The sequence below is a fragment of the Emydura macquarii genome, unplaced genomic scaffold (assembly GCF_026122565.2).
Source record: "Emydura macquarii macquarii isolate MOO-44397 ecotype Brisbane River unplaced genomic scaffold, CSIRO-AGI_Emac_v2 contig_1348, whole genome shotgun sequence".
NCBI classification, from domain to species: domain Eukaryota; kingdom Metazoa; phylum Chordata; order Testudines; family Chelidae; genus Emydura; species Emydura macquarii.
The window spans coordinates 22,772,179-22,787,555 of NW_027131485.1; the positions used below are offsets into that span (position 1 = coordinate 22,772,179).

Genomic DNA, 15,377 nt, shown 5'->3' on the forward strand with positions numbered 1-15,377 from the left:
GCAAGCGCTGCATTATCGGCCTCTACTTCCTTACCATAGTGTGGACGGCGAAGTACATCAGGATAGCCAGAGTGTGGACCAGCCTTCCCAGCACGAGGTGATCGTCCCCCAAAAGGTCAAAGGTCACCAGAGGCCTACAGTGTAAGAGATACAGTTCCTTTGGGTTGGCAAGTTTTCTTAATGCCTTTCAGAATTGCCAGAGCGTGGCAGGACGGTCAGCAGGGAACATGGTGCCCAGCCGGGTCACTGGCAATCTCAGTCCCAGAGATGGTGGCTACCAACATAAAACAGAGAAAGCTTCTCAACCACAGCTACGGGCTCCCGTTTGCCTCCCCCAGAGCGAGCAGAAAACAGCACTGCTCATCCTCTGCCAATGGGCACTGGGGACTTGGCCTGATGGTTAAGTGTGGCTGAACTAGGAAGAATTACATGCAAAGGCCAGGTTTCATTGTCTTGTAAACAAGCGGAGTTGGGACTGCATTAACACTGTCTGTAACAAGCCTTCCTCAGGGCAGGCTCGGACTTTGCCCAGGCCCTTAATTACCCTAGAGTATCCTTACTCGACTAGCACCCAACTGCTACCTAGATTTGGTCAATTATCAATCCAAGCACCCAGCCAGGGGGAGGAAGAACACCATAGCCAAAAGGGGTATCCAGGGCCATAGGCTGCAGAACCTTACGGCTGAGATGTAACAGCTGGTAGGAATGTTGCAGCACCAAAACTCCAGTCATAAATGTCCTTCTCTTACTGAACCAAGTGGCTGGACAGTTAGTGTGCATCAGCGCCCCCTTGTGACCATTCTAAGGAACTACTCTTGCACATCCTCCAAAAGCAACGCATCCTTCTCCATGCTCAACAGCCCTGCCCATCAGAGCCATCTAAATACTGCTAGGGCATTCCCCCACTGTGGTCCATGGTTCTGTGACTGTCGTTTCAATCAGTGCAGTGTATTTAAACATGGACTCATCAGGGGATCTCAAAGTACTTTACAGATATTAATTCATAAAGTAGCCCAGTGTTATCCAGGAGACTGGAGAAGGCAAACACAGTACCTGTCTTTGTTCCCCTTTTTAACGAGGCTCTCATTATTGACCTTGATAACGGAGTGGAGAGTATGCTTATAACATATGCAGCCGACACCAAGCTGGGAAGGGCAGCTAGCTATGTTCAGTGCTACCACCAGAGCTTCCTCGCTGCTGGGGATGGGCTGAACACCGTCTAGTGCTTCTTTGCATTTTCTATAAAGACAGTCTGAAGGGCTTTCTTCTTTGTTCTCTGGAGTCTGGACCTTGCCTATTGACCAAGAACTATGGACCTTGACAAAAAGTGACTGACTACTAGAGGGGCCTGGTTTTCAGAGGGCAGGTCCTCAGCACTTTCTGAAAACCAGGCCCCTTTGAGGTGTCTCACTTGGGCCCCCCAATCTCTAGTTACGTCTGAAAGCACAGGCTCTTGTCCCCACTCACTGCGGTGCTGGGGTCCTGGGGGAAGGGATGGCGCTTAGGAGTTAGAGCCAGGCTGGTACCGAGTGCTCCAGAGCTCTATTCTTGACTCGGGCACCAACTCCCTTGGGGAAGGCACCCAGTCTGTCTGGGTGTCCATTTATGACTCAAGGTTCACCCGAGCAGTCGCGTGTTGCCACAGGTCCTTGGTGAGCCAGGAGCCGGCATTCTCACCTGTCGAAGTTCTGAATCAGGGGGAAGAAGAAATGCCCAGCCACAGAACTGAATTTGTTTGGGCCACACGCAGGTTCCAGTAGAGACTGACCCTGCCCAAAAGAGAAGAGAGGTTGAGAGAGGAAACAGAGCCAGCAGCAGTAAGAGCCTCTGAAGGAGCAACACCACCTCCCTCCTCAGCCGCTGTCAGACCCCCCCAGCTCCAGAGAGGAGAAAGCACCGGAGCAGTGTTTATCATCAGTCAAGTACCCTTTGTTCCTTGCAGTGCCCCAGCCTACCACTGCTGCTCTCCTGCACTCTGGACATTGCCTCTGTTTGGCTTTTTCTAGCAGGGCCTACACTGGTTCAACACTGCATGTGTGATTCAAACTTCCCCATTTCCAATCCCGCCTCATCCCTGTCTCCGAAGAGCTCTATACAGATGGGCCCAGTCCCGCAGTACAGGGATGGGAAGCAGAGCAACACCCACAAGGTAAGTGAGGCTCAGAAGCACAGAGAGCAGATCTCCCAGCATGGACATAACAGAGCTCTGGGGGTTAAACAACAACTTCTTTCCATGCCAGACAGAGGGCAGCTCTGTGGGTTAAAGATGCAGACCCATGTGGGCTGGGAGGCAGAGTTACAGAGACACAGATGACTGTAGAATTCTTTTTTAAAAACTAAGTTCCCCAGCCTTCGATGACATTGCACTGGTCCCAGTTACTCAGGCAGGTAGCCCTTGCCTGGATAGGGTTGTGGCAATTCTTGCAGCTCTCTCTGCTTTTGGGGTAGGAGGCATTACTGTATTTCCACGCCTGAGCATCCTGCCCTCACTTTCGCAAACCGGCGCGTCTTGCTTTTGATCCTCTCGTTGACAATCCTCTTCCAGTCCTGGGAGCCGTCACTGCTAGGCAGGCTCTGGATGCAGGGACTCTGGGTGCTGTGGGGCTTATTTTTCCCAGCGGCATGGGGCTGGGCGAGTTCCTGAGCAGCCAAAGCTAGTACCTGGATGAACGGAGAGAGGGTAACAGTAATTCCTTCTCCCTCACAAGGAGACAGAGCAACAATCATCTGCACTGCGCTTGTGGGAATGAGAGAGGGATGGGTACAAAACAGCTCAGGACCAAAAATACAGGAGTGAGGGTGGAAGGATTGACCCACTAGTCTGAGGCAACCAGCTGCCTCTCAGATGTTGCAGGGGGTTCTCAATTGAGGAACTCAGCTGTCCAGCCTTGAAAGAAGACAGTGGCTCCTTCTCTCAGTATAAGAAGCGCAGTGGGGTGGCGGCATGACACGAGGGTGCCTTATAGGAAGTTAACCAGGCAGTAGATTGAAATGGCACCAGGAGACTTTAGTTGACTTCCTAAAAACCATCAACTCCTCCTAGAGAAGTGGTCGCCCCCGTGTTCTGCCTCCTGCCTCTGCACTGCTGCATCTTCCCTCCCCAGTTCACATCACAACCATACTGCACATAACCCTTTGAGGGCAATAACTGATGTTAATGTAATAGCTTCCCTCAGGCCGCTCCTGCTTCGCCGCGTTGTCCCTTTTTAATCAGGAGTCAAGGGATTACCCCGGCACATCTCCCGACACAGGGGTCTGGTGCAGCAGGAGGAGCCAAGGATGGGAAGGCGAAAGGATGGGGAGGATTTAGAGAACTAAGAGGAAGGAAGAAGTGATAGTCACTTACATCCAGAATGTCCATGCGCTGACGGAGACTGTAGTTCAGGGAGTAGAACTGGGAGGTCAGATACTGCGTCACCTGCACCAAGCCAGGGAATAAAGAGCATGAACCAATAACTGGGGAAGAAACCTCCCACTGTCTCTCTCCAGGATTACCCCCCAAGGGCTGGAGCTCTGGGGAGAAGAAATCCTAACTCCTGTTAGCAACAAACCAGGAAACTCCACAAATGGGAGAGAAGACCCATCCAAGAGGGAAAATTCAGGGACTTGCACTCACACCCTCTCAAGAGCAAGCCAGTACCAGCTCCCATCATGACTTTGCCATTCTACAGAGCCATCCACCCAGGGATCTCCAGGCACTTTGCAATCAGGAACTAATCAAACCTCAGCATGGCTCAAAAGCAGAGAACTTTCCTTTCACAGATGCAGAAACTGAGGCACGGAGAAGCTGTGTGACTTAGCCAAGGCAACCAGAGCGCATAGTTAATTTGCCCTGAGACACTCTTACATTTCTCCGTAGCCTCTGGACACTTTTTATACAATCGTTTCAATTGTCTAAACCTCTGGCCCAGAGTTTCTCTTTCAGCCACTAACTCTCTAGCACCTGGGATGCAGATACTCATGCCAGTTCCTGGCCCAGCTGGTGAGGAGGCAGGACAGCTCTCTGCACAAGCTCGACCTGCTCCCTAACCGGTCACCCAGCTTGCCATCACGGAAACTGCTTCTGCCATGCTAACAAGAGACACCAGCTGCAGTTGCTCAAGCCCTTAGGCCTGTGCCCATTACGAGGAAGGAGGAGCACAGGGACTCACCGGTATTGGATCTGTGATGGTGACAGCCACAAGGGCTCTCTGACAGAGCTCTACAAAGCCCTCAATGTAAGTCTTTTCCTCCAGGTGCAGCAGTACTTTAGCCAGCTCCAGGCTCACCTGCACAATACAAAAGCAGAGATCACCGGTTGGGCTGCAGGCTCTTCTCTCCCCTGGGGTTTACAGAGGGAGACACAGACACACACTCTTCATGTTGGCTGCCTCTGTTGTACAACTAAGACCTGCAGGACTGGAGAGGAAGAAGGAGGGCCTGAAGATTAGATGCAGCAGAGGGCACAGGTACCACTGAGATGGGATTGCTCAAAGCAGTGAGTGACCTCTTGGCCAATGTCCCATTCACTGTCCCTTTTAAACGGGGCTTTTGGCAGGACCTTAGTGGCAAGGGATGGAGAAGATACATCAGTATAACCTACAGCGTGTGTGGGCAGTAAGTGATCCCTCTAGTAGCCTGCCCAGACAAGAGATAAGAGCCTACAACCGCTCCCAGTTACAGCTCTTGTTCAGTTGGTAGAGCCCATGCTTTTGGCACTGAAAGTCCCAAGTTCAATCCCTGTAGATGACCCATGGTGAAGAGTCATTGAATCAGCATTCCTTGTCCCAATTTCCCTCTGCCCCCCCAGGCTCTGCATCTTCAGCAGTCTGCCCCAAACATCCCTTGGGGAGGAGCCCAAAAGAATGGAAAAGAATGAGTCTGAAGGAAGCATAAAGTAGATATGTTTTGTCGTCTTCTGATTTTCATTGCTGCACTGCTCAGGCTTCAGAACAGCTCCACGGGTGCTCCCCCAGCTCTGCTTAGTCTGGACAAAGTGTGCAGCTTCCAACACCCTCCTCAACCCTAAGCTACCCAGAAGGCTCTCCCTGTCTCCTGCTCTCCATTCCCACTGCAAAAGAAATTCAAAAGAGACAAGAGCCAGCTGCCATGCTGGTGCCATCACCATGGTCTGTCCCAACTCCAGCACAAGTCAGCCTAGTCTGTCGTGCTTTTGATGTCACCGTCTTGCACTGCATTACGCCTAGCCTCCTTCTGAGACCAAGATGGCAACCCTCTGACTAATGCCGATTGGTTACAGTTAGCCCACCTGGTCTTACCTCTTTTGTAGCAGCTGGATTCCTTCGAACCAGACTCTCCAACACCTTCATTGTAGCTTCCCACTTGTCCATGTCTTCAGATCCAGTTAGGACTAAAGGTAAACAAAAAACAACCACGTTAGCTCTGCTGACCAGCTGTCTCTACTAGCAGGAATCCCAGAACATCCCCCCTCTCCCTGCTCTTCAAGAGAAAATTGCAACCAAGGCCAGAAGTGAAAATTCAGCACATGGTGGAAGAACATGGATGGAAAGAGAGATTATCCCTATATCCCCAAGTTTCCCCTGCTCTAACTGTGCTCTTCCATCAGGAAGAAAGCATCTACTCAGCAGAAAGGTCAGACACTAGGAATTAAGCTTAGGTTACTTAGGCCTGGTCTACACTACAAAGTTAGGTTGACATAAACTGTCTTGCGTAAGCCAAGTTGTGCATGTGTCTACACTTAAATTTGCTTCCATCAAGGTAAGCTGTCCATTACAATGACAAAGCAACACCACCTCTCCAAGTGGCGTTGAGCCATGGTCAACATACTGAGTTTGACACAGCGCGAATGTAGACCCTGTGTTACCTATGTCGACTCTAACAGACCTCCATAAGTTGTCCCAGAATGCCCTAAACTGACTGCTCCAGTCGTAATTGTGAACTCCACTGCTCACAGGCCACAACGACTGGAAGTCCCACTACCCTGCAAATTTTTTTAATGTCTTTTCCTGGCTGTCCATCTCGGCAAGCACATGTTGCAGCTCTCCACTGCTGAGTGCAACTACTCAGCTGACCATGCCAGCTAGACAGGAGATACTGGATCTCCTGGGCCTGTGGGGAATAGAGGCTGTGAAGTCACAGCTATGGACCAGCCATGGAAACAGGGACCTCTACAAGCAGATTGTACGAGGGAAGCAGGAGAAAGGGTATGATGGGGATCAGCCCCAGAGCTGTGTGAAAGTGGAGGAACCATGTCAGAAGGCCCGGGAGACCACGGTCAATCCAGCACTGAGCCACAGACCTGACCCCTTTACAAACAGCTACATGACAAACTTGGAGGAGACGCCACTGCCATCCTGGACACCAGTGGGGATACCTCCAAGGAGCCTGAGTCACAGGCCCCTGAATGGAAGGAGGAGTAGGAGGATGGGGACATGCAGCTGGCATGGTGCAGTTATGCTGAGAGCCAGGATCTGTATGATAATCCACTGCAGTCCAGTCAGTCCCAGCAATCGAGCACGGGCAAGCCCACTGCAGGGGAAGGAACCTCAGGTGTGTACATTTATTTCCCATTACAGTGATGGTGCCCTCAACTTAGCAGGGCCCAGCTGTGACATTCCCCTGGGTACAGCCAGAAGTGCTGTGTCCCCGTAGCTCTCCAGTGTGGGATGCCTTTGACACTGCTTTACTAGTGAACAGCAACCCCTCCAGCCCCTGCACACTCACAGCCCCCAGCATACAAAGCTACTCCCAGCTGAAGAGATGAATGCTATGCCCTGCCATCCATGAATTACATACATACACCTACACATCCCTCCAGCCCAGCCTGGACTCCCAGAAACGTGCCTCTTGTACTGCCCGGTAACCCACCCAACTGTACGAGCTCATAAACCAGTCAGTCATTTCAACAAAGGAGAATGAATGAATGTGCCCCAGCCTTGTTGACCTGAACAGAGATTCCCAAACACTTTAATCACACACACTGGTTTAGCTAAAACAGTAGTACATGTTTATTAACTTGAGAGATTTTAGTGATAAGGCATAAAAAGTCAGAGTTGGTTACAAAAAACAAAAAAATGAAAAGATAAACACACACGCTAATTCCTAAACTTTCCCACGACTAATAAGTTTAAAAGCAAAAAGGTTTTTCTCACCCAAAAGCTTTCAACAGTTTGTTCAGGCTGGAAAACCTCCAGGCCACAACAACTCCCCCCAGTTCCATGATGCACCTTCGCTTTGTTTTTCAACCGATCTTGCTGGCATGAGTAGAGATGGGGAAGCAGAGGTATCTAGAAGCATTTTTTCCCCCTTCTCATACTCTGACCCTTTGTACTGGAAATGTCTTTGCTAGGTTATGGTCAGGCAGTTCCATGGCAAACGTGAGCTGCCAACTGTCCTTCAGGTAAATTGTAAATTTCTTACTTACAACTTCCCTGCTGGTGAATCTCCAATTAAGCAGGTAATGAATGGCTCTTTAGCACCTTACTGGCATGCAAATGTGTCCTTGTCTTTGAGCCCGCTTTTCTAACTTTGTAACGTTACGGTAAAATCATTGTTATCCAGCACAGTCTCCTAACTTTACAAAGGGGCCACACAAATTTTACTAGGATCATAAATGTTCATCAGATTATGAGTTTTCAAATGATGCCTCCCAGGGCATAATCTGTACAAAATATCTCGTAACCCGGTACAGGGCGTCACAACAGCTATCAGCTTTTCATTAATTGACCTGTACTAGAAGAGGTAGCAGTACAACAGAGAGGTAGAATTCTTATCTGCTTTCCATTCCCCTGTAGAGTTAGGCAGGGGTAGGGGGTCATGCGCAGCAGTTTATTTACGTGCACAGGGATGTCCCTAGAATCCTCTCGAGAGATCTCAATGAAACTTCCATGGAGGTACTCTGCAATCCTCTGCCGAAAGTTTTAGCGAGGGCTGTCTTACCTCTTCTTCCACCATTGGACACTTTCCCATGCCAGGCAGCGATAACTTCAGCAGGCACCATTGCAATAAACAGGCTAGCAGCATATGAGCTCGGGTGGCTTGAGGACACCAGGAGCAGCTGTGCTCTCTGTGCCTGTGTTACCATCAGGAATGAGATACCAGCTAAAATCACCACTGCCTGTGAAAAATGGGGCCTGTATTGCCCTACACTTAAGGATACAATTTGGTCACAGATATCATGGATTCTGTGACTTTCCGGGACCCCCAGGACGTCTGGGGCAGGGCTGGAGCAGCCCCAGGGCCACCGAGCAACTAACCAGTGGCCAGCCCCCCAGCTGACTGGAGACCATCCCCAGGAGCTCAACAGCTGATCCACGGCCAGCCGCTGCAGCTGCAAGCCCTGGCAGCTCTCTTTCCCCTCTCCCCCAGGACATTTTTAGTAAAAGTCAGGGACAGGTTGCGGCTTCCGTGAATTTTTGTTTACTGCCTGTGACCTGTCCCTGACTCTTACTAAAAATACCCATGACAGCATCTTAACCTCACCTCTACTCATCGTTTCATGCAACCAAGCAATTCCCTCCTCATTATCCTCTCCCCTGGCGGGCCACACTCCCCAGGGCTGGTGCTGAGAGTGGTGCAAAGCACAAGCACTCCCACGCAGAAGCGTCAATCAACAGGTTTTGTATAACACTTTAGAGGAGCCAGGGAAGGAGTTCTGAGCCTTAACTTTTATCTTCCCTTGTGACTATACGGACAATGGTACCAGTGTGTGTGTTTAATCTGCAGCTGCTGCCGTTGCAGCCTTGAGGGGTTCCCCCTTCACACTCATGGAATGCCTAAGCCAGATAAGGAGGGGAAAGAAGAGGACTCGGTATCACATGTTCATTCAGACCCTATAAGCCAGCGCTGGATCAGACGGGGGAGCACAGGACCTGGAGGGTGAATACTGTAGACTGTGTGGAGGTGATACACCTTGATTTTAGCAAAGCTCTTGATACGGTCCCCCACAGTATTCTTGCCAGCAAGTTAAAGAGGTATAGATTGGATGAATGGACTATAAGATGGATAGAAAGCTGGCTGGATTGTTGGGCTTAATAGGAAGTGATCAATGGCTCGATATCTAGTTGACAGACACTATCAAGCAGAGGGTGGTGAAGCACCAGAATGGGTTACCTAGGAAGGTGATTGAATCTCCATCCTTAGAGGTTTTTAAGGCCTGGCTTGACAAAGCCGTGGCTGGGATGATTTAGTCATGGTTGGCTCTGCTTTGAGCAGGGGGCTGACCTAGATGATCTCCTCAGGTACTTGCAACCCTAATCTTCTATGATTCCAAGGAAAGAGCAGACAGGAGAAAGGCCCAGGAGTCCCAGCAGGAAAAGAAGAGCTAAATGCACCAGGACATAATGGACTTTCTCTGGCTGCAAAACACAAATGTAACAGGCACAGGCTCATCTTCCTTTGCAGTCCATGGAGAACTCCATCATAGCACCTCCCAACATGACCCCTCAACACTGCAATTGGCTTCAGGGGCCACTCCACACTGGGGGACATAAAAGATAACCACAGCTTCACGTATGCTGACCTGAGAGAGCAATAGTTGATGAATGTGTAGCTAAAATAGACAGGAATGTTCCTTCCCCTTCTTTAAGCTTGGTTTCATAAATTAAGGTTTTAATGTATTTGCTTTTAACTTGCACAGAATTTTTTTTTACATGTCTTCATTCCTCAATAAAACTTTGTTAGGAAGAGAATTCATCTGTACCTGTTCCCAACCTCTGCTGCGTAATGCCTAGCAACAGTAAAAGCACCCAAGGTGTTATCATGCACTGTGACAACATCTAGGATCAGTGCCACAGTGTAATAACCATAAATGTACAGCAAGCACCACAAAATCAATAGGAGCATTGTTAGTGCACCAAGCACATCCCCCCACACTGCAGGGCCAGGCAGAGCACAGCGCACCACAACCTCTTCCTGTGCCTCGCAGTTAAAGTGCTCTTGCAAAGCTTCCCTGACCCTTATAAGCACCACATTGACCTCTTTTGATAGCCTTTGTGTCTGGCTGTTCAAACTCAGACAGCCACTCCACTGCCACCCAGTGGCAACTATTCCCTTTTGCTCCACAGATACTACATGATCCAGCAGGCAGCTAGAACCATTGGGATATTTTTCTCACTGAATCCAATCTTGTGAGTAGAAACACTGCCAGCGCCTCTTCAATCTTCCGAAAGCACATTCAACTCTCATGCTGCACCCGCTGGGCCATGAGTGGACTCTTCCCTTGTTGCTGTCGAGGTGGTCAGCATACGGCTTCATGAGCCAGGGGAATAAGTGGCAAGCTGAGTCCCCAGGATCACTACTGGCATTTCAACATCACCAATGGGAATCTGTTAGTTAGGAAAGCAAGTCCCTGCTTGTAGCTTTCCAAACAGTCCTGTGTTCTTAAAGATGAATGTGTCTTGTACCTTCCCTGACCAGCCAACAGTAATGTTGATGAAGCCCTTTCTGTTGATGTATTCTATGCAAGGTGATCTGGTGCCAAAATCGGGGTGTGTGCGTGCCATCTATCGCTCCACCACAGTTCAGGAACCCCGCTACAGGAAATCCAACCCTATGTCCTGTACACTGCCCAGTCTCAGATCTGCATAGCAGGCGATGATTAATGGCCCTGCACTCATATTGGCTGCATGTCTAGCTGGCAACCGGTCACAATCGGAGTGCCCCAGGGGTCGGTCCTGGGGCCGGTTTTGTTCAACATCTTCATTAATGATCTGGAGGAGGGGGTAGATTGCACCCTCAGCAAGTTTGCGGATGACACTAAGCTGGGGGGAGTGGTAGATACCCTGCAAGGTAGGGATAGGATACAGAAGGACCTAAACAAACTGGAGGATTGGGTCAAAAGAAATCTAATGAGGTTCAACAAAGAAAAGTGCAGAGTCCTCCACTTAGGAAGGAAGAATCCCATGCACAGCTATAGACTGAGGACCAACAAGCTACGCAGCAGTTCTGCAGAAAAGGACCTGGGGGTAACAGTGGATAAAAAGCTGGATATGAGTCAGCAGTGTGCCCTGGTTGTCAAGAAGACTAATAGCATATTGGGCTGCATTAGGAAGAGCATTGCCAGCAGGTCACGGGAAGTGATTATTCCCCTCTATTCAGCATTGGTAAAGCTACATTTAGAGTATTGTGTCCAGGTTTGGGCCCCCCACTACAACAAGGATGTGGACAAGTTGGAGAGAGTCCAGCGGAGGGCAACAAAAATGATTAGGGGGCTGGAGCACAAGACTTATGAGGAGAGGTTGAGGGAACTAGGCTTGTTTAGTCCGCAAAAGAGAAGAATGAGGGGGGATTTGATAGCAGCCTTTAACTACCTGAAAGGGGGTTCCAGGGAGGATGGGGCTAGGCTGTTCTTGGTGGTGGCAGATGACAGAACAAGGAGCAATGGTCTCAAGTTGCAGTTGGGGAGGTTTAGGTTGGACATTAGGAAAAAGTTTTTCACTAGGAGGGTGGTGAAGCACTGGAATGGGTTACCTAGGGAGGTGGTGGAATCTCCATCTTTAGAGGTTTTTAAGCTGAGGCTTGACAAAGCCCTGGCTTGGATGATATAGCTGAGGTTAGTCTTGCTTTGAGCAGGGGGTTGGACTAGATGACCTCTGAGATCCCCTCCAACTCTAATATTCTATGATTCTATATGACAACAGCCACCACCGTAGCTTTTCCAACTGCAAAATGATTTCCCACTGACCAGTAGCAATCCAGCATTGCAAGTTTCCACAGTGCAATCACCACTCACTTCTCCATGTCAGTGCAGCTCTCAGTTTGGCATCCCTGAGCTGGAGGGCTGGAGTAAGCTTGGTGCACAGATCCAGGAATGTGACCTTGGACATCTGAAAGTTCTGCAGCCACTACTCGTCATCCCAAGTCTGCATTACGATGCAGTCCTGCCAGTCCGTGCCATTTCTCGGGCGCAGAAGTAGTGCTCTACCATTTGCAGTTGCACCATGAATGCCACCAACAACCTTGAATTGGTTCTCACTATGTCCGACAGTCATCTGCCCTCCAGCAAATTGTCATGTTCCCCGGAACGCTTCTTGTGACTTTGCAAATACCGGGGTATCGTGCATCCTGTGCTCGCAATGCTCATGGCAATAATGCAGAGCTGTGCATGCTTCTGTCAGAGCTGGCGGACAATGACAGGTCCCATGCAGGTTCCTGGGGTTTTCAAAATAGGCATGAAATTATGGGACAGATATGGCATAATGGGGTGGAGAAAGTTGCATGATGGGAAGCTGATCTTGCAGTCCCACTCACCCTTGCACAGTTTGTTTCTGCCCCACTATGCATTCCCAAAACTTCCCAAAAGACAGTGCACTGGACAGTGGCAAACTGCATACTGGCATACATGGTCCTGCTTTGAGCAGGGGTTGGACTAGATGACCTCCTGAGGTCCCTTCCAACCCTCATCTTCTAGGATACCTTCCCATGGTGCACTTCACATCAAAACAAGCACTCCTGGTGGGTACACCCAGCGTGGATGCCAGGAGCCAACTATACCTGTGCACAGGTCTAAGTATGGCAGCTTTCTGCCAAGATAACTTGTGTTGGCAAAAGTTGTAGTGTAGACACACCTTAGGAATTAACAATTCAAAACTGGAGCACCAATTTCTGAAGTACCACAACTTCGAGTTAACTCATGAAAACTACCTGAGCAAGGAACCAACCCAGAGCAGAGTAAGAGAGAAGCATTTCTAAGTGAAGATTCAAGAGAATCTACCCAGAATTTCCTACCTTCAATACAGTCTCGGATATACACAGGAGCTTTCATCTTCTTCAGCTCTTTATCCTCCGACATGTCATAAGGGATGAGGTCATCATCACTGTGAAAAAATTGTAGGCATGAATTAGTCCATGGGGATCCAGCCATGTCACCTTTTCCTCCCTCCATGCATGCAAGCTAGAGGGACAGAAAGGGCACACTCTCCTCCCTCCTCACATTTCCATCCTTACACCAAACAGAGGTTCCTCAGAACCCCAACCTATAAGGATTCAGCCAGCAAAGGAAGCGTTGGTTACCAAGTGTGAAGGTGGTGAGATGGGGGAGAATTCAGGAGAGAGCACGCACAAACTACATAATGTGCCATTGGTTTTGTTACCATAAAAACATTATTCTATTGAATTGGACATTTGACTTTGGGTGTTTCAGGCAAATTCTTGAGGGGGGGATTAAATATAGAGCAAATTTAATGGATAAAGAGATTCTGTGCACAGGGTCACTTATTATTTCAGACCAATCTTTTGTCTCCTGATGTTAGCATGCTCACATCCAGGCAAATGAGATGAGACTGCATTCACAGCCACAAAATATAGCCTATTGGACAATAAAAGTTGATTTTAAAAGCCTTGATTCAGTTTTGAACCACCAAAGATTTTTCACAACAGTACCCACGTGTACCAGATTCCTCTGCACAGTCTGCTGGAGAGAGACAGATTCCATTACTTTCAAGGAGCTTGAAGTTAACTGTTTCAGGCACTAGCTGGCAGTCCACAACAAGGGAAAAATCCATGCACCCAAGTATGACAATTCTGGGTCGGGGTTGGCGTAGTGAAGGCCAGCAGTAGCTAACTTAAGTAGCCAGCTGGGCTACCAAGATCAAAAAACATCATTTGCCTTTGATAAAACATTCCCTCCTCTAATGTAGGCAGCAACTAATTTCAATGACAGTTTAAGACTAAAGTCATCTCTGATCCATGCAGCACCACATTGTCCCATATTTAAAGGTACATTTTCAAGTTACACAGATACTAGTGTGTAATTCCTTAACAATTGTCTAAGCACAGCTGTGCAATTCCCAAAGTCTTTCCAAACCACAATCCTGAACACAGATTCCTTTCCATCTGGTCTTTCCATGTTTTTGAGAATCAGGACGCTCCCTTTGCTGATCCAGTTTCAGATCAGAGACTGACACACACGCCTCACCGACAGATGTTCACACCTTATCCTCCCACTACCCGCGCTGCTGATGGAGGCTCTTTTCACATTCTGTAGCGATCAAGACGGCAGTGTTCTTCATCTTAAGGCATTTTCTCATGCTTCCGTGACTGAACTGCATGTTTTAATGAGTGCAAAGCAATGAGATGTGCAGGGCTTTGGACTGTATGAACTCATGTGATGAGTGAGCAGGTCATAGGAATTGTTAGGAGACAGGGATCTAACTTGACTTTCCACGTGAAGTGATTCCCATTAAGAAAAACAAACTAGAAAAGATTTTTACAATTTATTGCTTGGACACATATTATGGGGGGTGGTTTTTCTGCAGCAGGGTAAAGTTATTAGTCGGTCTGTCAGACTGTGAAGCCTGATCTAGTGGTTAAATAGGGGAAGATTCTATATGCATCATGACCACTGAGCCTTCAGTAAGTCATTCCCCCAACCTGTGCCTCAGTTTCCCCCATTCATAAAATGGGGATTGTAATATTCACCCGTGTCAGACGAGTGTTTGGGAGGTGTAATTTGTTTAATATTTATAGTGTGCTCTCAGATCCCCCTTTTCCCCTGGCTCTCAAACCAGCTGCCTTGAGTAACAGAGATCAGCAACAGGCTCATCAGGTTCAGTGGAATGTTTTCCCATTGAAAGAACATTTTTAAACACCCCCTGTGAAGCCTTTTCAGGGAAGGCTTTCATAAGACTGGTTAAAAGAGGCACTTGAAAGCCCCACAAATGAGTGAGGCCTTTGCACACTTGTGCTTCAGGCAGCAGAGACAGTTCCAGAACGAGGCTCAGAAGCATGAGGTCACTGTGAAATTTAGTCTCTCTTTGGTGCCCACAATTTAACAGCCCCATCCTCTTAGAGCAGTTCATGGACTCTCCTCACTTAGAACGGCATCCGTTCCATGCTAAGTACAGCATCTCACTGGTTTTCTCTCCTATTTTCTTAGTAACAGGAAATGAAGGTGTATCCTTTAGGGGAGACTTGCAGAGTCTGAAGACAGCTAAGGAAGCATATGCACCCTGATTCAGGGGGGGGAATGTGAGAACAATTGTATCCACTAAGCTTCTAGGCTCCTGTTCATCTCTACAGCTGCTTATGATGAACTGGTCAACATAATAAATATACTGCACCAACACAGCAGCTTCCATGGAAGGTTCGCAAGCACATTTCAAAGACATTCACTGACTCTCAACACCCTTGTGAGATAGACTAGCACCATCAGAGAGAGACACGGCCAGAAGGGCAAATGGCTACAGAGGCCAACTAGCCAAAACAGGCAAGTGCTTCAGCTAGACAGCAATTCCCCTGACCCAATAATGTACAAGACTCGAGTAGGCAAACATAGCAGATATATTACCACCATGTATGATGGAATAGAGCATGTCTAGTAATAAAACGGGCAGCTTGAAAAGCAAAGCTATAAAGTCTGAAGCATGCAGTGGAATCAGGACAATCTGCAGGGCAATAGGTATCTAAACAAGTCAAGT

General features: G+C 48.6%; 1 protein-coding gene across 4 annotated transcripts in view; it reads right to left on the reverse strand.

Annotated features, from left to right (window-relative positions):
- The window catches only part of TELO2 (telomere maintenance 2), a 35,802-nt gene that overhangs the window by 6,037 nt on the left and 14,388 nt on the right, over nt 1–15,377 (reverse strand). For 3 of the 4 annotated variants that reach the window (XM_067551426.1, XM_067551428.1, XM_067551427.1), the window contains 7 exons: nt 12,688–12,776; nt 5,259–5,350; nt 4,152–4,268; nt 3,347–3,418; nt 2,491–2,661; nt 1,678–1,769; nt 35–134 (listed from right to left, as the gene is read on the reverse strand). In XM_067551426.1, the coding sequence (XP_067407527.1) occupies nt 35–134; nt 1,678–1,769; nt 2,491–2,661; nt 3,347–3,418; nt 4,152–4,268; nt 5,259–5,350; nt 12,688–12,776 (733 nt within the window). Of the gene's footprint in view, nt 1–34; nt 275–1,677; nt 1,770–2,490; nt 2,662–3,346; nt 3,419–4,151; nt 4,269–5,258; nt 5,351–12,687; nt 12,777–15,377 lie in introns of those variants that run through there. The other variant, XM_067551429.1, reaches the window with a different exon arrangement.